At 51.3% G+C, this 26,605-nt stretch overlaps 2 protein-coding genes across 4 annotated transcripts in view; both read right to left on the bottom strand.

The window, feature by feature from the left end:
* Nucleotides 1–2,482: 2,482 nt before the first annotated feature.
* Nucleotides 2,483–14,866, bottom strand: CLEC3B (C-type lectin domain family 3 member B). Of its 2 annotated transcripts, none has more exons than XM_039228185.1 (3): nucleotides 14,780–14,866; nucleotides 5,832–5,930; nucleotides 2,483–2,964 (listed from the first exon to the last, which is right to left on the bottom strand). In XM_039228185.1, exons 2-3 carry the CDS (start codon nucleotides 5,911–5,913, stop codon nucleotides 2,564–2,566), a joined length of 483 nt encoding a protein of 160 aa, XP_039084116.1. In that variant the 5' UTR covers nucleotides 5,914–5,930; nucleotides 14,780–14,866; the 3' UTR covers nucleotides 2,483–2,563. The 2 variants fall into 2 exon arrangements, with proteins under 2 accessions (XP_039084116.1, XP_039084115.1); XM_039228184.1 differs by lacking the exon at nucleotides 14,780–14,866 and adding an exon at nucleotides 9,799–10,017.
* Nucleotides 14,800–26,605, bottom strand: part of EXOSC7 (exosome component 7) — a 44,184-nt gene continuing 32,378 nt past the window's right edge. Inside the window, exon 8 of one of the 2 annotated variants that reach the window (XM_039228183.1) lies at nucleotides 14,800–14,887. In XM_039228183.1, coding sequence (XP_039084114.1) covers nucleotides 14,876–14,887 — 12 coding nt within the window. In that variant the 3' untranslated portion in view covers nucleotides 14,800–14,875. Of the gene's footprint in view, nucleotides 14,888–23,293; nucleotides 23,534–26,605 lie in introns of those variants that run through there. The other variant, XM_039228182.1, reaches the window with a different exon arrangement.

Here is a 26,605-nt window from a genome sequence, read left to right on the forward strand (position 1 = left end):
CTTGGAAGATTCTGCAAAGTTTGTACCTCTGAGCCAGGGCCGGGACTACTGAGGTGAGTGAAGCACCATGTGAAGCAGTCACCTGGGGTACAAAATTTAAGGGAGCACCCAAAACAGAACAAAACACAAAAACAACCTCAGATCTCGACGTGATATTTTTAAAAATCAAAACGAGTGCAAAACAGTCCATAACAAAACTGTCCAAACACACAAAGTGCCAGAAGTTAAAATAAAAACAAGAAAGGGGCACCTGAATGGCTCAGTCAATTACACATTTGACTTCAGTTCCGGTCATGATCTCACCATGTGTGAGTTCAAGCCCCACGTGGAGCAGAGCCCACTTCGGATCCTCTGTCCCCCCCACCCCCCGCCCCTTCCCTGCTTGTTCGCTCTCCCTCAAAATAAACTTGAAAAAAAGACCAAGATCCCAGGACAAGAGTCCCCCAGTTTGCCGTCCACTGGCCTCAGTATTCCAATGGAAGAGCATCTATGGCCCTATTAGCGATGCATAACGATTCTCTCAGCCATACTGCCACCTGCTGCCGGAGGCCGGAAGTGCTGGCTGCCTGCCCAAGAGGCACGCCCGTGGCCCGTGGCACCTCTCCGCCAGGACCCGAGCTCACACACAGAGGCATGGTGCCCTCTTGCGGGCAGCCACCCGCTTCAGGAACTTTGAAAATACCCCTGGTCACCTGCATCCTGTTAGATTACAGCTGAGTCGGGTAAAAAGAGCCCAAACTCAGGATCACAAGGTTTAGATTGGTCTCAGCTTTGCATCAGAGCCGTTTGTTCAAATGGCACCAGCCTTCTGACCCTGTCTCCGCGCCTAATCTGGATTATATTACCTCTTCCCATAACTACTGAATTCCATGAGAGGCTTTCTGTGCCAGTGCCCAGCAGACTGCCTGAAGGACACATACTGTTCACTAGAAGCTACCCCCTGCCATGCTGCAAATCAAACTGTCATCAATTTATTATTTAAGGCAAGACAGTAAAAAACCACCAGAGATTTTGGTGGATTTTTAGCATGGATGTGTGCTACCATGGCTGATGGGACAAGAAAGACTTCCCCCAGGAGGTGTCACTAGCCAGGTCACGCCAAGAGCTGGCCAGTAGTCTTGGGGGGGGGGGGGTTGTCACTGTGCCACTTTTCTAATGTTTTATTTCAAGAAGTTTCCAGTCCATGAAGCAAACAAACATCACAGCGGTGGTGGAAATGCCTTTGGAATCAGCCATGGGTTAAATCCTGGCTCTGCCATGACTGGCTGGGTGACCCCGAGGGAAGTCACTTAACTTCCCTGAGCTTCAACTTCCTTTTCTACAAAATGGGGATAATAGTGCATCCTGTCCTGGGTAGATAAGATCAAATAAAACAACACACTTAAAATTCCTATAAGCAGGTGGGCTCAGCAAGTGGTAGCTGTTATTGCCAGCGCGGAGCTTTCTGTGAGGAGTGGTAAGGAGACAAGCCCAGTCAGGCAGTATATTGGCCATTGTCAAATCATCCCCCAGGGTGTGCTGGGGAATGATAGGAATGCAAAGTATCCTGCCGGCACCCTCCGCTCTCGGCCCCACCCCCTTCCCCTCCCCCCTCAGCAGGACTCAGTTGTCAGGGCAACCCAGAAATGGATCCACAGCGGGAGGGATTGCAGGAGCGAGGCGTGAGGGGTCTATCCTTTCCAGCACTCGGAAGTGGAGTTTCCAAAAAGAATCCTGGAAATCGGAATCAGGGCAGTAACCTAGACAGCAATGTTGTGTCTGTGTCAATTTCCCAACTTTGATAACCGCGCTGTGCTTGTGTAAGAAAATGTCTCAGTAAGTAAATACTTGTTCCTTACTTGTTCTCTGTAAGTACATTCACGGAAGCATTTCGGGGGTAAAAAAGGGGAATCATGTCTGCACTTTACTGCCAAATGGTCCCGAAAAAAATAAAAGGATAAAGCAAATATGGGGAAACGTTAATTTTTGGAAGATGTGGATGAAGGGTACCGGGGAATTCTTGCACCTGTTCAGTAAGTAGGAAATTATATGATAAAACGTTATGCAAAGAGGCAGCAGCAGTCGGGGATTCTCGGTCTCCATTCTTTTCCATCTTTCTGCGGAGAAACCCTCGGTGGTGTGAACCAAGTGTGACCGGCTCACCTTCCCTCTCCTCCCCTCCCCCCTTTCTCCTTCCCTTCCTCTTCCTCCTTTCTCCTCCCCCCTTTATATTTCCCCCTCCACCTCCTCCCCTTCTCTCCCATCCTCCCTTCCTCCCCTCAGCCTTTCCCTTCTCCTCTCCCCTTCTCCTCCTCCTCTCCCCTCCCCTCCTCCTTTCTCCTCCCCTCCTACTTTCGTCTCCTCCTCCCTTCCCCTCCCATCCCCTCCCCTTTTCCCCTCTCCCCTCCTCCTTCCCTCCTCTTTTCCCCTCCCCTCCTCCCTCCTCTCTCCCCTCCCCTCCAGGGAGCACCCAACCCCGCGGGCCCAACACAGACGCAGCCACTTCCCGGTCCAGAGGCACCGCCTTTATTTGCACCCCGAGCAGGGCTGGGGCGCCCCGGGCTCCGCCCCCCGCCCGCCGCGGCTACACGATCGCGAACTGGCAGATGTAGGGCAGCTTGTCGCGGCAGCGCTTGTCGAACCACTTGCCGTTGGCCGCGCCGGACAGGGCGGCGCAGTTCTCGGCCTTGCCGCCGTCGGGCTGCGCCGTGATCTCCGTCTCCCAGTTCTTGTAGGCGATGTGGCCGCCGGTCATGTCCACCCAGGCGCCCTCGGCCGCCATGTCGTTGAGGCCCAGCCAGATCTCGGCCTCGGCGCCCACGCTCTGGCGCAGGTACTCGTAGAGGGCGTCGTTCTCCGAGCCCGTCTGCGGGGTGCCCAGGGTGCCCCCGCGCGAGATGCAGTCCTCGCTCGCCTCGTGGAAGGTCTTCAACTGGGGGAAGGCCAGGAAGCACTTCATGTGCACCTTGGTGCCCTTCAGGCAGACTGCGAGGGGGAGAGATGGCCATCACCCCAGGTCGCCAGGTTCCCGAGCCCAAGGCCTGGCCTTGGCCTCCTGCGGTATGCCAGGCCTTCCCTATGCCCCTGGAGAGCCCCGGGGCCAGAAGGCAGGCGCGTGATGAACACTGATGCAGAGCCCTGATCCCCATGCCAGAGGTGGTAAGGCTCGCCCATCCCTGGGTGCCATCTCCAGGGCCTGGGGGACCGGGAAAGTATAAAAGCAGGGTCATCTCTGCCCAAAGCAGGGGGATTCTGGAGAGCCCGATCAGCTTTGGAGGCCATGAACCTCCTAGGAATCAGCAGACATGGGGTGGGGGGAGTGTTTGGATGGCCATAGGCCAGGGACTTCATGCCAGGAGGTCCCCACCACATCACCTCGCCACAGGGGGCACGTGGCACCTGGGTTACATGGACTCTGTCCAAGCACAAAGCTTAGACGTGAGCAAGAGACGTTAGAGCCTGCTGGGCAGTGTGCCCGCACAGCTTCCACTCTGCAGATGAGGCAACGGACCCCAGAAGGGCACTGCGCACATTTGAGACATTCCGTCTGTGGCAGATACTGTCCGTTGACCCAACCAACATCCGTTCCCAACTCCTTTCTCTCTTGTCTGTACCTCTATTCCGGGGAAATCTTCCTTCTCCTAACGAAGCTACGGGGCGGGCGGGGGTGGGGGTGGGGCCTATGATAGAGCTCTCATCAGGAAGATGGGAACAGAAGACGTCTGCTTTCCTGATAAATGGCTGGTGCATTCTTTCTCCTTCACCTTGCCTCGAGTGTGCTCATGATGCCAGGAGTTGGAGCAGCCATCTGGGGCCGGGAGGCAAAGCTTCTGAACAAAAACTCACAGCTACCTGCTTTCAGACTCACTTTCTATTTATGCTACTATAAGGTGTTCTATTACTTGAAGCCAAACCATGGTAGACACTCCCCTTTCTAGAACCCCCTGAGCCCAGTTGCTATGTTAAGCAGGTTGTATAAAATCATTTCTCTTCAGAAATTGACTGAGGTGCTAGGCACCGGGTGGCTCAGTCGGTTGGACATCCAACTTCGGCTCAGGTCATGATCTCATGGTTTGTGGGTTCGAACCCCACGTTGGGCTCTGTGCTGATAGCTCAGAGCCTGGAGCCTGCTTCAGATTCTGTGTCTCCCTCTCTCCCTGCCCATCCCCCACCCACACTCGTGTGAGCACACTCTCTCTCAAAAATAAACGTTAAAAAAATTTTGTTAGAAATTTACCGACTAGGGGCGCCTGGGTGGCTTAGTCGGTTAAGCGTCCGACTTTCCGACTTTCGCTTAGGTCATGATCTCGCGGTTCGTGGGTTCGAGCCCCGCGTCGGGCTCTGTGCTGACTGCCAGCTCAGAGCCTGGAGCCTGTTTCAGTCTGTGACTCCCTCTCTCTCTGACCCTCCCCTGCTCATGCTGATTCTCTCTCCTAGAAATAAATAAAACATTTAAAAAAAAAAAAAGAAATTTACCGAGTACCAATGAATATATCACTACAAACTGCAATAAATGTGATGAAGGAAAGAACATTTTTGGGTGTTATAACTGAGGAGACTGATTGAGACAAGGGACGAGAGAGTCCTGAGGCAGTGATGTCACAGGCACGTTTTAGGTGGGTCTTGGGAGAGCAATGCAGGCTGCCAGAACAGCATGGTGGGAAATGGAGGTGGGGTTCTAGTCACATGCTCGCTACGTGGGTTTTCTGTGGAGAGTGAGTTCATGTACACAAAGCACGTGGAACAGTGCCCACCATGTGCTAAGCTCCTGTCGTAAGCGTAATGGATTACTGCTCGCCAGTGTTTTCTGGGTCCTCTGGGGCAAGGTCGCAGGGGAGTAGACAAGTCTGAGTCACCATGAAAGGAATATGGCTGAGAGAGAGAGAGAGAAAGAGACACTAGGCAGCCCAGGTAGGCTGGCCAGCTAGACCTGTAGCAGTGTGACTGCGTCCATCCTCGCTTGTCTGGTTAGAGCAGCGCCAGGAGACCCAAACCCACCCTTCCTCCCACCCACCCTGCACCCGCAGGCCGCTCCCATTCAGATCTTAACCTGTACTGACCAGCCAGGTGAGCGTGGGCAAGGAGCAGGACCTCTCTAAGCCTTGGTTTCTCCATGTTTATTTTTTTTCTTCATTTATTTTGAATTTTTTAAAATGTTTATTTATTTTTGAGACAGAGAGAGACACAGCACGAGCTGGGGAGGGGCATAGAGAGAGAGGGAGACACAGAATCTGAAACAGGCTCCAGGCTCTGAGCTGTCAGCACATAGAGCCCGACGCGGGGCTCGAACCTACGGACCGCGAGATCATGACCTGAGCCGAAGTCAGCCGCTTAACTGACTGAACCACCCAGGTGTCCCTGTTTCTTCATTTATTCTGAGAGAGAGAGAGCGAGCGAGAGTGAGAGAGAGAGAGAGAGAGCAGGAAGAGCATCCCAAGCAGAGTCCACACTGTCAGTACAATGCTGGGCTTGAACCCACGAACCACGAGATCATGATCTGAGTCAAAATCAAGAGTCAGTTGCTCAATCGAGAGCCTCCCAGGCGTGAACCATGATTAGGAGTGATGGTGGCTGAGGGGAGGGTCCTCTAGGAAGGCTGCTGGCTGGCTCCCCAGTGCTCCTGGGGCCATGCTGCTTTTGGAGGGCCGGCCATGCATTTCCTGTGGAAGAACACACCGCAGGGGGTCTGCAGGCAGCGAGGAAGCCAGCTGAGGAGGGGGCTCCCTGAGCCCCTCGGTTCTTGGCCTACAGCAGGGGCCCCAGTACTGGCCGGAGCCTGCAGGCACACCGCTGGCTGTCACCCAAACCGGCCCGGAGAGGCTGTCGTCGGCACACCTGTCGTCTGCACTCACCTGTCTGCAGGGCCTGCTGCTCCTTCAGGAGGGCCACCTCCTGGGCCAGGCTGTCCAGCTGGCTCTTAAGCTCCTCAAACATCTTTGGGCTCACAGCATCTGGGATGGAGACAAATCACAGACACATGAGGAAGGCAGTAGGGACGGGGGCCGGCAGGGACCGGGTGGGATAAACACTACCTGTATCCACCACAAGGGGACAAAGGAAAGGACAGCCCTAGACTTTGCTGTCTTGGATTCCGTTCTCTGTCCCTGCTGGTAGTAGTCTAAGTAATTGTGATTTTCCATCTGCCGGCGGGGGGCGCGGGGAGCCATCCATCGTAAGTGAGACCTGCACATTTGTTGAGGAATATTGCTGGGGTTTGGATGGCGTTGGGACTGGCAGGGGCCGGGGGGGCACACCCAGCCCCGCTCCCAGCTCCAGAGGAGAGCAAAGCGGAGGAAGCAGAGCCAGATGCCCTTGAGCCCTGCCAAGTTCACCTTCCTAGGCTGGAGCAACAGGACTCAGACCAGCAGGCATGCGCTCCAGCCTAGGGCTGAGCGTGACAGCACAGGGGCGCCAGTGCGTGGGCTCTGAGGTCACAAGGATGTGACCGCCTGGGGCGAGTTGCTCAGCCTCTCTGAAGTCGGTTTCCGTATCTGTGAAATGGGATGCTAATGGCCCCACCTCGGAGGGCGCTGAAGACTGGAGCTTAGAGAACGACAACAGTGCTTGCCTCTTGATCAACCCTGCTGACCCGGGCAGTGCGTCTCTTCGCTCGCACCGCTCACAGCAAACCGAAGCCGGGATGAAGGAACTCACCTGAGATCGCAGTGCCAGCAGCAGGCAGGCCTGGCCTGAACCCAAGCCCACGGGGCTCCAAGCTGGACCTTCCCTGCCCTTGTGACAGCAGGTGAGCAGATCCCTGACCTGAGTCCCCCTGAGCGTGGGCAGGCAGGGGCAGGTGGGATGTAGCTGCGTGGGTGTGTGTGTGGAATGAGGGCTCTGTGGGTGGACCCCGGTCTTAATGAAATCCCAGGGGCTTCAGGAAAGGCTGCGGGGCTTGGGGTAGAGGGCAGTGAAGCCCTTCCATGTCTGCTGTGCCTGCATGAAGTCCAAGGTCACGAGCGATGAGGTCAGAGCCTTTGTCCACTCGGTAAGAGACTTTTGCAGGGGAATCGTGGGAAACAAATGTGAGCAAGAAACATACTTGCGTGTGTAGAAATCAGTGATGTAACTTATCAAATATGAGCAAAATAACACCCAGATGAGCAAGGCAAAAAGAGGGAGGGTTTGGGACCGGCCAATTAGCCTGGTGTGTGCTTCGTGCTGGGCCTCTGCCTCGGCCGGTTCACGGCGTTCCTGGGATACGCAGTCCTGGCGGGGCTCCCTGGAAGTCACTGGAGACTTGGGGAAGACGCAGATGCTTCCCCGCCTCTCCCCCACCCCCTCCATCCAGCATTTCCAGGGATGGGGCCCAGGCTCCTGGACTGTAATGTATTCCCCGGAGAGATGGTGCTGGTGCCTGAGTGAGAACCACCGAGGTTTTTGCTCCGATTTGCACTTTAAGAGCAGGCTGGTGACCCTTTGTTAGGACACCCAGCACATAGATTGGCCCCTGTGTGGCCGAGCGCTCTGGAAGCATTTGATGTGTATGTGGGCAGTAGGTGGAAGGAAGAAAAAACCGGGGTGAGTCAGAACACTGAGGCAGGATTCAGGGAGAGGCCGGGGCTGGACAGAAGGCTGTGTGTGGTCAGTCAGCTGTTCTGCAGGCCTCCGCGTTCCAGGGCCTCCAGGGGCCACCACGGAGACCGCTTGGGGCCAGGGTTCGAGTGTGACAGCTAGAGAGGGCCAAGGTCTCCTTTTTCACATGACCAAACACATGCTTTGCATGATTAAATAAGTAAATACCAAATCTTTGGTGGCTGAGAAATCAGCAACGCTTTTCCACGTGTAAAAATTCTATACTTTGCCTTTGGAACTGTGTATCCTTTACAAAGATCTCAAGGTGGCAGTTTTAGCCCATGCTCATGGACACAACCACACACGGTGTTGACTCCCCTCTTTTTTAGTGACAATTGTGTAGAAGGTAACAGCTGCATATAACTTTTAAAAAACCCAAACCATTCAAAATGTCACAGTTTCCTTTCCAACTGAGATTGCTGTCAGCTCCCCAGTTTTTCATCCCAGAGGGAATCGCTGTCACTCAGTCTTGTGGAGCCTTCCAGAAAAATTCTATGCTTATAAAGGTACGTGTGTGTTTGTATATAAATCCGCTTTTCAAAATAAATGTCGGCATGGTATTCATTCTGTTTTGAACTTTTTTTTTTAATGTTTATTTATTTTGAGAGACAGAAAGAGAGAGAGAGTTGGGGGGAGAGGCAGAGAGAGAGAGGGAGAGAGAAAATTCTAAGCAGGCTCTGCACTGTTGGCATAGAGACTGATGCGGGACTCGAACCCACAAACTGAGATCATGACCTGAGCCGAAGTCAAGAGTCAGATGCTTGGGGCGCCTGGGTGGCTCAGTTAGTTAAGTCTCCAACTTCAGCTCAGGTCATGATCTTTCGGTTCACGAGTTCAAACCCTGCTTCGGGCTCTGTGCTGACAGCTCAGGGCCTGGAGCCTGCTTTCAGATGGGTTCTGATTCCATCTCCTTTGCCCCTCTCCCCCCAAATATAAATAAATATTTTAAAAAGAAAGAGTCAAATGCTTCACCAACCAAACCACCCAGGTGCTCCTGTTTTGAACTTTTTGTTGTTCACTTTATTTTTTTTTAATAATTTTTTTTTAATATTTTTATTTATTTCTAGGAGAGAGAGAGAAAGACAGCGTGAGCAGGGGAGGGTCAGAGAGAGAGGGAGTCACAGACTGAAACAGGCTCCAGGCTCCGAGCTGGCAGTCAGCACAGAGCCCGACGCGGGGCTCGAACCCACGAACCGTGAGATCATGACCTGAGCGAAAGTCGGACGCTTAACCGACTAAGCCACCCAGGCGCCCCTGTTGTTCACCTTATTAACAGAACCCTGGCGGTTATTATCTCTCTGCACCCATTCTTTTCACTGCCCTGTGTGTCTCCACTGTCCTGAGGCACCTCCTCACTCCACTGGGGCCTGGCTAATGGGCAGCTGCCCGTTTACAGGGGAGGCTCAGAGAGGGGCCTGAGGGTGGCCCACGCCCCCTTGCCTTGCCTTTTCAGTACTCTTGGCTCTGGCCGCCTGCTTCTCTGCCTAAATCCACAATCTCATCCCCTGGAACTCTCTCTCAGAGCCTCCGAGCCCTGTGGGGGTGACAGCTCGGTTCATTGCCATGGCATTTCGCTAATGTTGTCTCAACACAGCCTGGGGTGACCTCACCACAGGCAGGGCTCCAAGGGCAGGCCCGTGCACCAGCCAAGACGACCCAAAGATACCCCAAACCCAGAGGCAACGGAGGGAACGCGAATCTGCTTCTGGCGTCCTAGCTTGTCGGTTTGCACATTTTTATTTCCTCGAGGCTGTATGATGTGCTACCACACAGAGAATTAACCTGGTCCTTCTATTCCCCATGCTCATTAGGTATAGCCTACGTGCCTGGCACTGGGTTCGGCACTTGCCTGTTTGGGATCATGAGATCCTAACTGGAAGCCTGTCGGCAAATGCCACGCTCCCCATTTTATTACAGTCGAGTAACCGCAGATTGTACAAAGCAGAGGCCACTGGCACTGCCGAACCAAAGGTTTGATTTCTTTGACGTATTTGGGGGGTGGGGAGTGGGTGTCGGTTTAGATGATATGAAAGGTTCTTTCCCATTCGGAGAATCAATGATCCTTACAGTTCTGACCACCGCCCCTGGTATCAGAGAGGTCTCCCAGCCTCCAAGCGTCCCTCACTAAGGTTCCCTGGACTTACCAGGAAGAAAGACGGAAGTGGGGAGAAGCAGGAAGAGCAGCAAAGGACAGGAGGACCAGCCCCCCGGAGGATGGCAGAAGTGCCCTGTCCCCCTCCTTACCTTTCTTGACATTTGCAGCCTTCCTGACCTTGGGGGTGGGCGACTCGGTGGTGACCTGGGTCAGGAGGGAGAAGAGGCAGAGGAGCAGGTAGGCCCCCCAAAGCTCCATGCTGCTGCACTGGCCTGGGTCGGAGAGCAGTGGCAGCCGCGGCCCAGCCCGCACGTCTTAAGGCAGCGGCCACAGGGACTTCTGTCCAGGAAACCCTCCCTCCCAGACTTGGCTGCAGGAATGCCAAAAAAAAAAAAAAAAAAGCCTGCAAAGAAGGCAGGCCTAGGAGAGCCTCCCTGCCCAGGGAACACCCACCCTGCATCCTGGCCCCGCCTTCTAAAGCAGAATCCCTCCTGTCTAGGGTTCTGAAAAATACGCCAATAGTGGTCAGAGCTCACATTTGTGGATCTGTGACCTTGGGCAGGTGCGGGGCCACATCCTCCCTTGGCATTAGCTCCCAGAGGCCTCACACCAGCAACATGAGGGAAGTACTGTCATCTCCCCAGTTTATAGTTGAGGAAACTGAGGCCCAGGGAGGTGAAGAACTTGCCCCAGCTATGTAGGGGCCATGCCGGGGTTTGCACCCAAATGGGGTGACTCCAAAACTGATAACCTCTGAGACCTCTTTCCAGCTGAGTGCCTGATGTCAAAGAATGATTGTTACCAATCGGGGCGCCTCGGGGGCTCAGTCAGTTCAGCATCTGACTCTTGGTTATGGCTCAGGTCATGAGCTCATGGTGGGATCAAGTCCCGTGTCAGGATCTGCACTGCTGGTCAGGAGCCTGCTTAGGATTCCCTCTCTCCCTCTGTCTCTGTCCCTCCCCCATTCATGTACACGCATACGCACTCTCTCTCAAAATAAATAAACTTAAAAAAAAAATAAAGCATTTAACTCTTGATTTCATCTCAGGTTGTGAGTTCAAGCCCCACGTTGGGTTCTGGGCTGACAAGTGCAGAGCCTGCTTGGGATTCTCTCTCTCTTTCTCTGCCCCTCCCCCACCCTCCTCACAAAATAAATAAGTAACTTAAAAAAAAAAGAATGTTTGTTGTGATTCCTTTCTGCTTCTGTCTCTATACACTTGGTGCAGCTTTGGTTAAGAATGCGAGGGAACCCTCTCCCTCCTTCATATTCTGTTTCTCGATCATCCCATCCCAAAGTGGAGGTGGCCGCAGCGGGAGAGGGGAAGGCATGGTGCCCCAGAGAGGGGGCAGGGAGAAAAGAATGTCCTGGCCCTGCAGGGTGCAGAGGGGCATGGCAGGGGTGGGGGGAGCAGAGGCCCTGCATGGAGTCCAAGCCAGAGGAGGAGGGGACGCTGCATGGCAGGGATGAGAGGTAGGGTACATACGGGGGCACCTGTCGAATAAGCACATCTGTCTATCAGAGACAGCGGGAGCCAGGTTTCTCACGGTCAGAGGAGAGAGGTACAAAGATGGAGACAGAGACAGCTAGAATGAATCGTATGATGTAGGATGAAAATCAGAGCTATCGGTGGGCTGTGGTGGACTTCGACATATAAAGACAAACCCATATATTTAACAGAAGTTTAAAAAAATTTTTTTAAATGTTTATTTATTTTTGAGAGAGAGACAGAGCACGAATGGGGGAGGGGCAGAGAAAGAAGGAGACAGAATCCGAAGCAGGCTCCAGGCTCCAGGCTGTCAGCACAGAGCCCAACGCAGGGCTCAATCCCATGAACTGTGAGATCAAGTCCTGAGCTGAAGTTGGCCGCTGAACCAACTGAGCCACCCAAGTGCCCTGCATTTTCTTATACTACCTTTCCTTTCTGAGGCTGAGGTCTTTAATCCATCTGGGTCTTCAACCCATACGTTTAGATGGAAAAGCACAGCTCTGCTCCCTGGCCATCACTGGAGGGCCACGGAACAGCGACCCCTCCTCCAAGGCCTCGAGCACTCCTAGCCTCCAAGTACTGGCTTTGAAACCCAGCTTCCCACTAAAAGCCACCAGAGCACCTGGGAGAGAGGCCTGATTCCAGGGCTGGGGCAGGAAAAGTCGAAAATGAGCCCAGAACAACTTGTTTTGCCAGAAAGCAGGAAAGTGCTTAAGGAATGATGGGGATTCGCCAGTAGCATGGGGTGGGTGGGTGGGTGAGGGACTTCCAGGGACCGAAAGTCAGCAAAAGAGCGAGCAACAGCAACATGGAGTAGGAGAGCTAAGCACGCACAGATGTAAATAAGTAAATGAATCCATTAAAAATCTGAGGAAGAACGGGATCTATTCACAGACTCAAATTACTTGGCCACAAAATACTTACCACTTAGCAAGAGAAGAAGAGTAACCACACCGGGAAGGAGCCTGGCAGATACCAATCTTTGTCAAGAGAGCAAAGTAAAAGCATCAGGGATCGCGGGACAGATGGAAAGCGTGAGCCCCACCCCTCCATGTCCATGAGATTCCTGGGAAAGAAACATCACAAGGACCCAACTGAGCGGCCTTCTGCAAAACTGTGCTCTTCAAAACTGTGCAGACTGTGACTGAGGAACCATTTCAGACCGAAGGAGATTGAAGGCACAGAACGGCGGACACAGCCTGGGAGTCCGGACCGGCCCCTCCCAGCCCTCGCAGGGATGTCACCGAACCAGTCAGAGAAACCTGCGGGACTGAGGGGCACATGGCTGGGATGTGTCCCTGCTGCAGTCCCGATTTGGATGGTGCGCTACGATTCCGTAGGATGGTGGCTTGTCAGGAGGAGACACACACTGTAGGATGAAGCCAGTGATGGGCATCAGGCTGACAACTTACTGGCAAACAACCAAGGGGGCAAATGTTCTTCATGCTGGAACTGACGATTTTCTGTGAGCATAAGATTGTTCAAAAAGAAAATACAGGGGTGCCTGGGTGGCTTAGTCGGTTAAGCGTCCGACTTTCGCTTAGGTCATGATCTCGCAGTTCGTGGGTTCGAGCCCCGCGTCGGGCTCTGTGCTGACTGCCAGCTCAGAGCCTGGAGACTGTTTCAGAGTCTGTGACTCCCTCTCTCTCTGACCCTCCCCTGCTCACGCTCTCTGTCTCCTACAAATAAATAAAACATTAAAAAAAAAAAAAAGAAAGAAAGAAAGAAAGAAAATACAGTACTGTGTAATTCAGGCTTTTCTTCCAGGGAGCCTGCCTTGGCCCCATCAGATTTAGGCAGGGGCCTGTCTGCGGCAGGGCTGGGCCAGCCCCGGGCACTTGCAGGCAGCAAGCACTGGGGGGCCCTTTGGTGACTTCGGGCTCCACATCTCCTGTGTTCCGGGTGGGAGAGGGTTTTAGAGCCGCAGCCGGGCCCTCGGGGAGGCAGCTTGGGGCCCAGGAGCACCCAGTCCCACAGGGAGCCTTGCTTCCTGGAACTCTGGGTGGGTAGCGCATGGCAAGAGAAAATGACTCTCCTTTTTTTCTCTTACTAACTCCTCTGCTGTCTCGGCCTTCTGACCTTGGCTCTTCGGCAGCAGGGAGATGGAAGGAGCTTGTTTCATCACGGGACAGCCAGAGGGACCACACTCACCATGGGCCTGACTGCAGAGGCCTTGCCCCAGGTATGGGGGGGAGGAGGCGATTCAGAAAACCAGAGGCCCCTGCTCCGTGTCTTGTCACACAGGAGCCACATGGGAGCCACGCTGTGCCAGACACGGCCTGGAACTGTGAGCACCCCATTAGCCCCTCATTCTCTCTGCGATGTGCCTGGGCTCCGGGGGTCCAACCTGAGGACCCCACTGCGCCATGGGGACTGACGGACTGCGCTGGCGTCTCCCAGGGCACCTAACCCAGTGGCGCAGGGGTGGGAAGGAAGGCAGCCCCCAGCTGAGGAAGGGACACAGAGGGGTGGCCACAGAGGAAAGGGGAGGGGATGCGAGGAAGGAATGTGGACCGTGCTCCTGGCGGAGAGAAGCTTGCACATTCTCAATCCTGAACACTAATGAGGGTGGAGATGGGGAAGAAATAAAGCTGCAGATGTAGACAGGCCGGACCTCAAAGAGCTGCTTGAGCCACCTTTAAACTTTGGACACAGACTGGGGCCCAGGGACGCAGCAGGGACACAGTAAGTATCTGTCCAATATTAGCCCCCAAGGCTACTGGGGGAGTGTGACTCTTCCAAGTAACCTGGCAAGTGAACCCTCTGTTCTCCAGGAAGGAGGTTTGGTTAGAGAGCTTTCTAGTAAGTGGTGAGCAATGTCTGAGGTTTTTTTTTTCACCCTGCAGCTTTTCACAGGTGTGTGTGCCTATGTGTGCATGTGTGTGTGTGTGTGTGTGTGCAATATACAGAGCTCCTCTGCAAGCAACTGAGAGTCACCGTGCTGTTAAAATGACTTATGTAGGGGCGCCTGGGTGGCTCAGTTGGCTAAGCATCCAACATCGGCTCAGATCATGATCTCATGGTTCATGAGTTCGAGCCCTGCGTCGGGCTCTGTGCTGACAGCCCGGAGCCTGGAGCCTGTTTCAGATTCTGTGTCTCCCTCTCTCCCTGCCCCTCTCCTACTCGTTCTCTCTCTCATTCTCTCTCTCTCACTCTCTCAAAGATAAATAAACATTAAAAAAATAATAAAATAAAATGACTTATGTAGGGGTGCTTAGGTGGCTCAGTCGGTTAAGCATCCAACTCTGGGTTTTGGCTCAGGTCAGGATCTCATGGTTGGTGAGTTTGAGCCCCCATCAGGCTCTGCCCTGACAGTGTGGAGCCTACTAGGGATTGTCTCTCTCCTCTCTCTGCCCCTCCCCTGCTCTTTCTTTCTCTCTCTCTAAATAAATAAATAAACTTTAAAAAAGTTAAAAAAGGGACGACTGGGTGGCCAGTTGGTTAAGCATCTGACTTTGGCTCAGGTCACGATCTCATGGTCCGTGAGTTCGAGCCCCATGTCAGGCTCTGACAGAGCCTGGAGTCTGCTAAAAACTGTGTCTCCCTCTCTTTCCATTCCTCCCCCATTTATACTCTCTCTCTCTCAATAATAAAACATTTAAAAATTTTTTAAAAAGTTAAAAAATAAAATAAAATGACTTACGTAAAATCACGGCAGGGGAAGCATCTTCTGGCTTGGGTTCTCCTCAGGTCTAGGCTTGGCATGTCTCCCATGGAGGGTCCACGCAGCTCTGGCAATTCACCCACAGCCCTGAGGGAAGACCAGTCCATCACACGCTTTAAATTTTTTTTATTGTTGGGGCGCCCGGGTGGCGTAGTCGGTTAAGCGTCCGACTTTCGCTCGGGTCATGATCTCGCGGTTCGTGGGTTCGAGCCCCGCGTCGGGCTCTGTGCTGACTGCCAGCTCAGAGCCTGGAGCCTGTTTCAGTCTGTGACTCCCTCTCTCTCTGACCCTCCCCTGTTCACGCTGTCTCTCTCTCTCTCCTAGAAATAAATAAAACATTAAAAAAAAAAAAATTTTTTATTGTTTATTTATTTTTTATAGTTTTTATTTATTTCGAAACAGAGAGAGGCAGAGCATGAACAGGGGAGGGACAGAGAGTGAGGGAGACACAGAATCCGAAGCAGGCTCCAGGCTCTGAGCTGTCAGCATAGAGCCTGATGGTGGGGCTTGAACTCATGAACCGCGAGATCATGACCTGGACCGAAGATGGAGGTTTAATCAACTGAGCCACCCAGGCGCCCCTCATCACACACTTTAAACTTGTACCCATCACCAGTGCCGGTAGCACCTTCAGAAAGAGGTTTTATTTTTTTTTTTTTATGTTTATTTTTAGAGAGAGAGAGAGAGAGAGAACAAGCAGGGGAGGAGCAGAGAGAGAAGAGAGAGAGAGAGAATCCCAAGCAGGGTCTCTGCTATCAGCGCAGAGACCAAAGCAAGGCTTGAACTCACATTCAACTGACTGAGCCACCCAGGCGCCCCATCAGAATGTTTTAAAAGGGAGTCCCGTCTTGTGAATAGCATTTGCTGTGCATCATGTTTGTGTGTGTTAAAAGTCCGATATCATTAACGGTAAACATTTAAGATATATCACTATTTTTGTAAACCTATTTTGGTATTTCATCATTTTAAAAAAAATGTGTATTTATTTTTGAGAGAGAGAGAGACACAGAGTACCAGTGGGAGAAGGGCAGAGAGAGGGCGAGATGCAGAATCTGAAGCAGGCTCCAGGCTCTGAGCTGTCAGTCAGCACAGAGACTGATGCGGGGCTCGAACTCACAAACCGTGATCATGACCTGAGCTGAAGTAGGACGCTTAACCGACTGAGCCACCCAGGTGCCCTGCTATATCATCATTTTTTAATCGCTTCGGTGGGCCTCAGAAAATGCAAGTGGCCCACTGTCTGTCAGCCTCTGAGTTAAAAAGCAGGTTGGAAGATGCAGTCTGGTATCTCAGTGAGGGATGACCCTTTCCATTGACCCTCTCAGACCCTCTGCGTTCACTTAAACCCCTCCTGGGACGGGCAGCTCACTACTCTGCAAAGCAGCTGGTCCATCATCAGAGTCTCAGCTTGTTGTGAAGCCCCCCGTGGTAAGGCAACGGAGCGATCCTGGAAGAGGCCAGCAAGTACCTAAAACTGGCCATCATGCCCCTTCTCTGAGTTTCTTTCTCCTTTTTCTCCCATCTTCCTCTCCAATACGGTTCCTGGACCTTTTTTAACCTTCTGGAAAATCACCTTTCGAAAGAATTCTGCTTCTTACTGTTCTCATTAGGGTTCAGTTCCCAGGACAAAACATGTTTTCAAGGGTCCTGCCTGTGGTCAGATTGGTCACTATTCAGAGACACGGACTCATGGGCTCTTTGCAGCCACCATACCTCATTTGTTGCCAATGTTGAGCTGACAGCCACTACATATCCGGCTTCCCTTGTCCCCTGCCCACTGTCCCTGGTGGCCACCTGCGATGGACTCACGGACACCCCTGGTGGAATCTACAGGTTCCATTCTTCCAGAATGAAAGATCTCCTCTGCTGGCCCTGTCCAGGAGGCCTCAGCCAGTGGGAAGAGAGGGCTGAGGATGGTTTCAGCCAGGAGAGTTGTGCCGCTGTTCACGAGTGACTGCCCCCTCCCCCGGGACATGTCCACGCACGAACACCTCACCCTCAGGGTGCCTTCTTTTCCTGCCAATTTCGGGCAACAAAGAATGATCTTGATAACAAAGCCCAGAGGCAGAAAAATCAGGAGAGAACTCTAAAAGGCACATTTTCATTTTTAAGTAAGGTTTTTCGGTTTTGTTTTTTTTCCATCTCCAACGTTGTTGGGAAGTCTGAGTTATATAAAACAAACTCTGGCCACCCCACCCATGTCAGCCCAAACAACATGAAAACTTCTGGCCCAACATGGGGCCATCCCCCACGCCTACCCTGGCCCTGCACAGCTGTTTCCTTTTAGTTTCGCTGGCCCTGTAGCAACAGAAACGTGGCCCGCCTGTGGAGGCCGAGAACTTCCCACACTCTCTTCAAAGGTAAGAGCATCCAGGGTACACACCTCGAAAAATATTGCAAAGGCAGTCTCAGCCCTTAGTCAAAACCAAAGACAAATGGCTTATAACCTTGGCCTCTATAACCCTCTCAAGATAGTCATTTGTTGCTTTCAAATCTTGTTGGCCCGGTGCTGTCATTCAGTCAACCAGTACTGCCAGGCCCTGGGGCACACAACACTGGGAGACGCAACACACCAACTAGCCACGTTCTTGGCTCTTATGGGGTACCGGAGTCCTGGGTTGTAAATCCAGCTCAGACATCTGGCACTTATATCCTTTGGGGCAAGTTATTCAAGACCCAGATTTCTCATCCATAAAACTGGGCAATAAGCTCTCCCCCAGCTATACATGGGATCCTTGCAAGGACACACAGAGACCCCAAGTGTGAGGCAGCTTGGCAACTTGCAAAGGTATAGGTAGAGGACGTCTTGTCTGAGAAGCCACACGGCCTTCAGGGCTCAATGTCCTCTGTCCACCCCTTTATTCTCTCCACTGCAGGGGCAAGACAGTAAATTACCTGATTTGTAAATGTGCAAAGGATAAACTAGGCATGCTCAGCTCAGTTATACCCTCGGCTATAATAGTATACCAAGAAGAAACAACAGATTTCAATCTACCTTACTAAAAGTCCCTGACTCCTGAGAGAGTCTAAGAATTCAACAAATGTAAATCTGGCTGTGCTATTAGGAATCGTGAGGTTTCTAAATCATCCTAGCCCTGCACAATCTTGCCAGGTTTTGCTGGTTTCTCTTTCTGCCCCCCATAGAAGCCTTCTATGTGCACCAAATCTAATCCTCAGCCCATAGCCAGAATCTGCAAATGTCCCCAGGGAAAAAAATGGCTGGTGACGGCCTGATCACTTCTGATCTCTCCCATCTCTGGAATTTTTCAAAGAACCAGCTTTTGGTTCCATTGGTTTTCTCTATTGATTTGTTTTCAATTTCATTGATTTCTGCTCTCATTCTTGTTATTTCTCTTCTTCTGCTTACTTTTGGGCTTAATCTGCTTTTCTTTTTCTTTTCTTTTTTTTTTTTTTTTTAAATATTTTTATTTATTTCTAGGAGAGAGAGAGACAGCATGAGCAGGGGAGGGTCAGAGAGAGAGGGAGTCACAGACTGAAACAGGCTCCAGGCTCTGAGCTGGCAGTCAGCACAGAGCCCGACGTGGGGCTCGAACCCACGAACCGCAAGATCATGACCTAAGCGAAAGTCGGACGCTTAACCGACTAAGCCACCCAGGCGCCCCTCTGCTTTTCTTTTTCTAAGGTGGAAGCTTAGCTGACTGATTTTAGATCTTTCTTCTTTTCTAATATATGTGTGTGTGTGTGTGTCTATATCTGTATCTATCTATATATATATATGCATTCAATTGCTATAATTTTTCCTCAAAGAACTGCTTTAGCTGCATCTCACAAATCTTGATAAGTTGTGCTTGCATCTTCATTTAATTCAAAATATTTTTTAATTTCACTTGAGATTTCTTCTTTGGGCCATGTGTTACTTACAATTGTGTTGTTTAATCTCTAAGTATTTGGGGACTTCCCAGCTATCTTTCTGTAATTGATTTCTTGTTTAATTCCACTGTGGTTTGACAGCAGAACATTGTGTGATTCCTATTCTTTTACATTTGTTACGGTGTGTTTTACGGCCCAGAATGTGGTCTATCTTGGTGAATGTTCCATGTGAGCTTGGGGAAAATGTGTATTCAGCTGTTGATGAAGTAGTCTTCTAGAGGTCCTTTATACCCAGTCAATTGAAGAATTTGTGGTTTGGTGTCTGACACTAATTTGGGAGAAGTTTTCAGTCATTACTGTCTCAAATATTTCTACTGTTCCTTTCCCTTTTTTTCGGGTATTTCCATCACACATGTTATACCTTTTATCATTGTCCTACATTCCTTGATATTCTGTTTCTCAAGTATTTGTTCTCTTTACTTTTTATTTTGGGAGATTTCTATGGACATATTCTCAAGCTCAGAGATTTTTTCCTCTGCCATGTTCAGTCTACAGATAAATTTGTAGAGCATTCTTCATTTCTGTTCGTGTTTTTATCCCTAGGAAATCTTTTTGGTTCTTTCTTAGGATTTCCATCTCTATGCTTACATTTCCCATCTGTTCTTGCATGCTGTCTACTTTATCCATTAGATCCCCTACATATTAATCATGGTTGTTTTAAATTCCCAGTCTGTTAATTCCAATATCCCTGCTAGGTCTGGTTCTGGTGTCTGCTGTTTTTGTCTAAAGCGTGGTTTGTTTGGGTTTTTTTGTTTTTGTTTTTGTTTTTTTTTTGCTTTTCAGTATGCCTCATACTTCTTACTTCATGGCCAAACATGATGTCCTGGGTAAAAGGAACTGTGGTAAATAGGCCCTTAGCAAAGTGCTGATGAGGGAATGTGATCTGTGGTGTGACCAGGTCTCTCTTTTAGTGTGCCTCTCCTGGACTGTAAACTTCACGCTGCTTCTCAGCTACCTGACTCTGACTACCCCCTCACACACATACACCCCTAGGTGAAACAGGATGGCTGGAGGAGCCTGAGTTGGGTATTTCCCTTCCTTCAGGTTAGGCTCTGGGTAAGTAGTTTCTCTTGAGGGCAGGCCTTGTTAAGCACAGAGTGCTCTGGGGCACATGGGTGGCTCAGCTGGTTGAGCATCCGGCTTCGGCTCATGTCATGATCTTGCAGTTTGTGGGTTCAAGGCCTGCGTCGGGCTCTGTGCTGACAGCTCAGAGCCTGGAGCCTGTTTCAGATTCTGTGTCTCCCTCTCTCCCTGCCCCTCCCCAGTTCACACTGTCTCTCTCAAAAATAAAGTGGTCATGTGTCTCTTTCAGGAAATGGCTGCTCTCCTTCAGCTGGGGGGCAGGGGCTGCTTCTGCCTGCTCAGAGCATTCAGGGGAACACTGGGAAAGAAGGTCCCATCTTTGTCCCAGGTCTCAGTCCCTTTCTTTGCTGACAAAAGCCCTGACTTTGGCAATGGAAACCGGCCATAGACGCAGCTTGTCTCCTTCACGGCTCTGCCACTCACGTACAAGAGCATCCAAGGTCTGAATGTCAGCACAGTCTATGGAGTAGCTGCAGATCAGTCTTCTTAAACTGTACCATGATGCCTGGTTTTACACAAGTTGATAGTCGGCCGATGAACCTTTTTTTTTTTTTAAGGCTTTTCATAGTTAATAGAAGCCAGTCAACTAAACAATTCCCATAATTACCACTGACTCCATGCTTCGATGTGGTAGAGCTTTCACACGACCCAACACGACCCCTCCTGGACCTCATCCCAACCCACCACAAGCAAGTTTTGGTAAGGATGACACTTATCACCAACCACAGAGCCTTTGCTGCCATTTCCAATGACTGGTTTCGTTTCCAGGACCCATTTGGAGGCTCTGCTTTTTTAAGGCCACGTCTGGTACTAAATGCTTAGTCTGGGTCACTCCCCAAGTCAAAGCCTGAGACAAGGACTCATGTTTGGTAGTTTATTTCGGAAGTGGTCCAACAGGGAAGGACTGGGGAGTAGGGGGGAGTAAACAGGGAAGGGAAGGGCTGACCACAGTCATGAGGTCATGAGGTCAGGAGGCACGGTCCAACCGGCTTATTTTGTCAAGTGGCCGAGTAACTCTCAGAAGTGTCCACTGGAGGGTCAGATGGGGCCGCCTCTTCTCCACGGTTCCTGTCCCCCATGGTTGTGGATTGCCTCAGGAGGTGTTAAAGTCCCCACTTTTGGGCTGCGCATACTTCAAGGCTGAGTGAGCTAATATTCTAAACTGATATATTTTGTAGGCTTGAATTTACATGATTTGGGAAACCAAGAAATCACAGAAACAGTAAGACCAACTTAGGGGCGCCTGGGTGGCTCAGTTGGTTATGATCTCACGGTTGGTGGGTTCGAGCCCCACTTCGGGCTCTGTGCTGACAGATTGGAGTCTGGAGCCTGCTTTGGATTCTGTGTCTCCTTCTCTCTGCCCCTCCTCTCCTGTTCGCACTCTCTCAAAAATGAATGTTAAAAATATTTTTTTTAAAGACCAACTTGAATATTCTAGAACACTGCACTCCCTTATGTCTGTTTAACGGCCGCTAAGGACGGCTCTGTTTCTGTTGGAGGAAGCGCTGGGTCTTTCCGGGACAATATTTTTCCAAGTCTTTGCCAGTCTCAGCCATCCATTTTCTCCTCCTTTATTCTGAAAGCTACAATAATCACACATTTCCAATAAATGCCTTTCCTGGACAGACCTTGCTCACTGGGTGTTCCATTTCATGTGTGATGTACACTTAAAAAATTTTTTTTTAATTTATTTATTTTGAGACAGAGAATAAGTGAGTTGGGGGGAGGGGCGGCAGAGAGAGAGGGAGACAGAGAATCCCAACTAGGCTCCACGCAGGCAGCGTGCAGAGCCCAACACAGGGCTTGAACCCAAAAACTACGAGATCATGACCTGAGCCGAAATCAAGAGTCAGACACTTAACCGGCTGAGCCACCCAGGTGCCCCATGATGTGCACTTCTTACAGGGAGGGGTGGCCTTTAGGAGAGGTGGTGGCAGAGACAGATGCTAACATATTTCTCACTTTCGTTTTCACTGTAACAGCTCAGCCAGTCAGCCCAGTAGGGCAGTGGTCATACACCCAGCCTGGCAACGCCTCGTCCATCTGAGGTCTTTAATCATCAGGACTGAAGCTTCTAAATGTGATTCAAAGTCTAGCTGCATCTTAACCACTGTCAGTGTTCCATCACGGGCAGCCAGCCAGGGGCGGGGGGGAGCATGCTGTCATGGTGCCTGGAGGGACAATCGCTGGAGAAAAATGAAAATCGGGGGTACATGGGTGGCTCAGTCGGTTAAGCGTCCGACTTTGGCTCAGGTCATGATCTCGCGGTTCGTGGGTTTGAGCCCCGCGTCGGGCTCTGTGCTGACAGCTAGCTCAGAGCCTGGAGCCTGTTTCGGATTCTGTGTCTCCTTCTCTCTCTGACCCTCCCCTGCCCATGTTATATCTCTCTCTCTCTCTGAAATAAATAAAGCATTTTTAAAAATTAAAAAAAAAAAAAAAAGAAATGCAACAGATTTCTGTGTATTGATTTAAAAAAAAAAGAAAGAAAAAAGAAAAATGGAAATCCAGGTTGCGTTCTCAAGAGGGCGGCAGCTCCAAGTCCAAGTCCAGGAGAAGGTGGCACGCCAGGACCTCTGGGACCAGTCTGTAACAGCTTCAGCTCACATTATGTTCCTTCCATGAGGCTTAAATTCCTAACTCCTCACCCTACTCGTCTAATCGTAATGCAGAGAGAAATGCCATGGCTGAAAAACTCACCCTTCAGGAATCAGTCCTTCCCCAGGGCGCTGTAAGATTGATTGGGGAGTTTCAGTTTGGAAAAAAATAAAGATTGCTCAACCTGGGAGCAGACTTAATTCCAGCACACTGCGCTGTGAGTCGAACACAGGCTTACGAGGAACCTTCTGGGGCCATCAGGAACGGCCTTCCCTTCTGTCCCCAGAGTGTGAGACAGGCTGAGTAATCAGATGACAACATCTCGCAAGCAGCCTTCTTCCCGCTGATAAAACAAGGAAACGTTACGCAACACCAGGGAGCGGTTATAAAATACAGAGCAATTACAAAACAAGTCATGAGAAAGCTTTGGCTAAGGGCCAAAGCAGCTGCCAAGCACCCTGACCCTAGGGCACTCGGCGTGGATTTCTTGGGAGGGCAGGAAGCAAGAACTGGGCTTCCCCAGGACTGAAGAAGGTTCACAGCCAGGCAGAAGCCATGGGTTTGTACCTGGGGCACATGCCTCCCTTCTCTCCCTCAGAAGCTCCACATCCATAAGAATGAACCGCATGTGTGTTTATTTTCAAAGTTCTACAGGGGAAAATTTTTTCACTAAATACATTATCATAAGCAGTTCCTTTAAGCCATTTTTCTGGCAGGTCCTTATTCTAGTGTTTCTGTTGTTGTTGTTTTGAACTCCTACAGTGGGAGATAAAGGAGTCTCCCTGGAGGGGCGCGGCCAGAGAGGTACCCCTCAGACCTCGCCTCTGGGCTCGGCTGCCATTCGCTAGACGAGGGGCCAGCCTTTCCAGGGGGCCAGCGAACGGCATCTTGGCTTACAGCTGAAGAACTCTAGCCATACCAAACCACACTGGAAAATAGACTTTAATTTTATGTTACAAATGTCGCCTCAAGTTTACAGCAGATAAGAAAAATATATACAAACCACTCAGAAAAGGAAAAGTGAGAAACACGCAGCCGGTGTTCGCGCTGACGTGCGAGTCACCCCAGGAATCCGACTTTCTGTCTCTTGGGCCCCAGGCTCTCCTCCTTGTGTAGAATGCTCTGCAGGGAGGTGTGCAGCACCTTGCCCACTCGCTTGCCAGTCTGCAGGGCAGAAGAAAGCACACACCCCCTTGTGAGGCACACACACACTCGGCCCAGGAAAGCTTCCCTCGCTGCCTGCCAGCCGTTCCAAACTACACTGCTCCATCTGCCTCACGGGACTTCCACCTCATTAAACAAGTCAATACAAAAACAACCCCCGAACAACACAACAACAACAGAAGTTACCTTCTGGAAGAATCTCCACGCTAAAAACAAAAGCAGAGAACGCCTACCCCAGGGCCAGGGCCAGCAGGAAGCAGCCAGGGCTGCCGCAGCCACTAGCTCCCACTCAGCGCTCCCGCTGCCATTACCACAAGCAGCAAAACTGTAAACGGTGAAGCCGACCCGGCCCGCTTACTGCCAGGCCCCGCCGCGCTGTGGGGAGAGGCAGAGGGAGGCCGCGGGAACCAGAGTCTGTGTAGCGAAGAACAGGTGGTTCAGGGGACACCTCTGAACAAGGAGTTTCTCATTTACCTGCTGCTGAACCTCTAAGCAGGACTGCTCAGAGGGGCCAGGCTGGTACCCGGGTAGGTCTGCGGTCTGGCCGCCATGCACACAGATGCTAAAGCCATGGAATGTCGGGATCAAGATGCGCCAAGAGGTCAGACAAGCCACAGAGTTCCTCATTAGCTCTGACACAGGACACACCAGGGGCCCCCTCAAAAAACTCACCAATATACAAAAATATTTGTTTATGAAACTGTTATTCTGTGTCTGAGCTCATGGATATTTTTTTAATGTTTATTTATTCTTGAGAGAGAGAGAGAACAGGGGAAGGGAGGGGCAAGAGAGGGGGACAGAGGATCTGAAGCCGGCTCTGCCCTGACAGCACAGAGCCCGATATGGGGCTGGAACTCACGAACCATGAGATCCATGACCTGAGCCGAAGTCGGACCCTGAACCGACTGAGCCACCCAGGCGCCCCGCTCATGTGTATTTTAAGACTATGATTGGGGCGCCTGGATGGCTCAGTCGGTTCAGGGTCCGGCTTCGGCTCAGGTCATGATCTCACGGTTTGTGGGTTCGAGCCCCGCGTCGGGCTCTGTGCTGACAGCCAGCTCAGAGCCTGGAGCCTGTTTCAGATTCTCTGTCTGCCTCTCCCTCTGACCCTCCCCTGCTCATGCTGTCTCTCTCTCAAAAAGAAATAAAACATTAAAAAAAATTTTTAATTTGTTGAACAAACCACAAGTCTCTCCCTCATTGAGTCTTCCACATTCCCATAGCAGTTTTAGTTCAATTGTGCTGCCGGTTCCACTCTCGGCAACGTCAGGGAGAAAGATACCCAGGGCTAGACCCCCACCCTGATCCTCCCAGTTATAAAGACCCTCTCCCCTGGCCCCTAACTGGAACACAGGAGGAGACTCCAAGTACTACCGGAAATTCATACGAAAAGATCTCATTCCAAAAGTGAGAAGTGATCAATTGTTTGAAATGCGAAGTCAGAGCTAAGGTCCAAATTGACTGGAAAGGTTTTTACCATAAACATGAGAGAAAGAAGAAATGTCAGAGTCGATCAGATAGGGGTACTGATTATTCATATAAATGAGGATTGTTGCTTCCCTGGGTGAGGCCCGAGCAGCGAGACGGGGCCACGGGGCTGTGTCCCCTGGAGCTGGGTGTCCAGACCTCATTCGCCGAGCCCCAGAGGAGGATGTAGCTCGGCTCACCAGATAAGCTCTGGTTCTCCCACCCAACCATGGCAGCCGCAGCAGACCTGGTCTGTAAGGTCAAAATAGCTCAGTGTGGCTGCAGGGGGGCAGTGGGGCAGCTCTAGAAGCACCCAGTCCAGTTCAATCCTGGCGCCAGCACTATGAGCCGGGAAACCCAAAGGCAGGTCACTTATCTGCTACAAGTCTCAATGTCCACGTCTGCAAAACTATGGACGACAACAGTGCTTGCCCCACACGAAGGCTGAGGACTAAATGACATAATAGACTGGGGCGCTTGGGTGGCTCAGGTCATGATCTCATGGTCTGTGAGTTCAAGCCCCGCGTCAGGCTCGCTGCTGTCAGCCTGTCAGCACAGAGCCGTCCTCGGATCCTGTCCCCCTCTCTCTGCTCCTCCCCCACCTGTGCGCTCCCAAAAGTAAACTGAAAGTAAGTAAATACGTAAATGACATAACATGCTTAAAGCACCAAAAACAGGGTGCTTGACAGATAGTAGGCACTTGATAAATTGTGATTACTTATCTTCTGTTGTTTTACATCCTGGGATTCTCGTAAAATTCTTCTAGAAGAGGGGTGGGAGTGGGGGAGGAGAGCTCCTTCCAAGACAAGGTTTCAGAGCCACTTGTCTAGAGAGGCAGAGCTTATAAAGTATTTTAAGGGTTTTGGTTTTTGTTTTTTTTTTCAAAAACTAACCAATGAACCAACTGGCCACGAAGAACCCCACTGCTGTGCAGGGCGAGAGACAGCTGCGCTCGGGCTGACCCGCTGGTGACACCGCAGCACCTCTATGCCCGCGGCCCTCACAAAGCGCTGGGCGGCGGCCCCAGTCCCTGAGATGCGCTGCTGTGGCCCAGAGCCGGCCTCCCAGCCTGGGCAGTGTGTCTTCATGCCGGAGTGCTCGACCCCCATATGCTGCTCATTTTTGCTTCCAAATAAGACAACAGAAAGAGAAAATGGACTTCAAATGCTTGGTGTCCTCAGTGAAAAGTCAGTGTTTCCAGGTATGAAGGAAGAGTGTGCATGGCAACCGTGGTGGTAGTAAGCCATGACCTCGGGACGTGAGCTGTGATGCAGTGGTTACCTAAAACAAAAAACCCGGGTCCGGCTAACTCTGTTCCTGGCAAGTCGGTCAGTCAGTTGGTCTGTGCCAAGAGTCCCTGAAGATCTCTGGAAAGTCAAGGCGGACCTGGGGAAGGAGAGTCTGGGAAGACACAGGTGGTCCCTGCCATGAGGCCTCTTCAGGCCAGTAACGGGTCCACACACATCGTCCTACTGGCTGGTGCTGCCTGACAGCCTGAGACCCGTGGGGAGTGACCCACTCCGAGGCAGATGGAAGGATTTCCTGTCTCTTTTTTTTTTTTTTAAATGTTCTATTTATTTCTAGGAGAGAGACAGCATGAGCAGG

The sequence above is a fragment of the Hyaena hyaena genome, unplaced genomic scaffold, assembly GCF_003009895.1.
Source record: "Hyaena hyaena isolate Hyena2069 unplaced genomic scaffold, ASM300989v1 scaffold_30, whole genome shotgun sequence".
Lineage (NCBI taxonomy): Eukaryota > Metazoa > Chordata > Mammalia > Carnivora > Hyaenidae > Hyaena > Hyaena hyaena.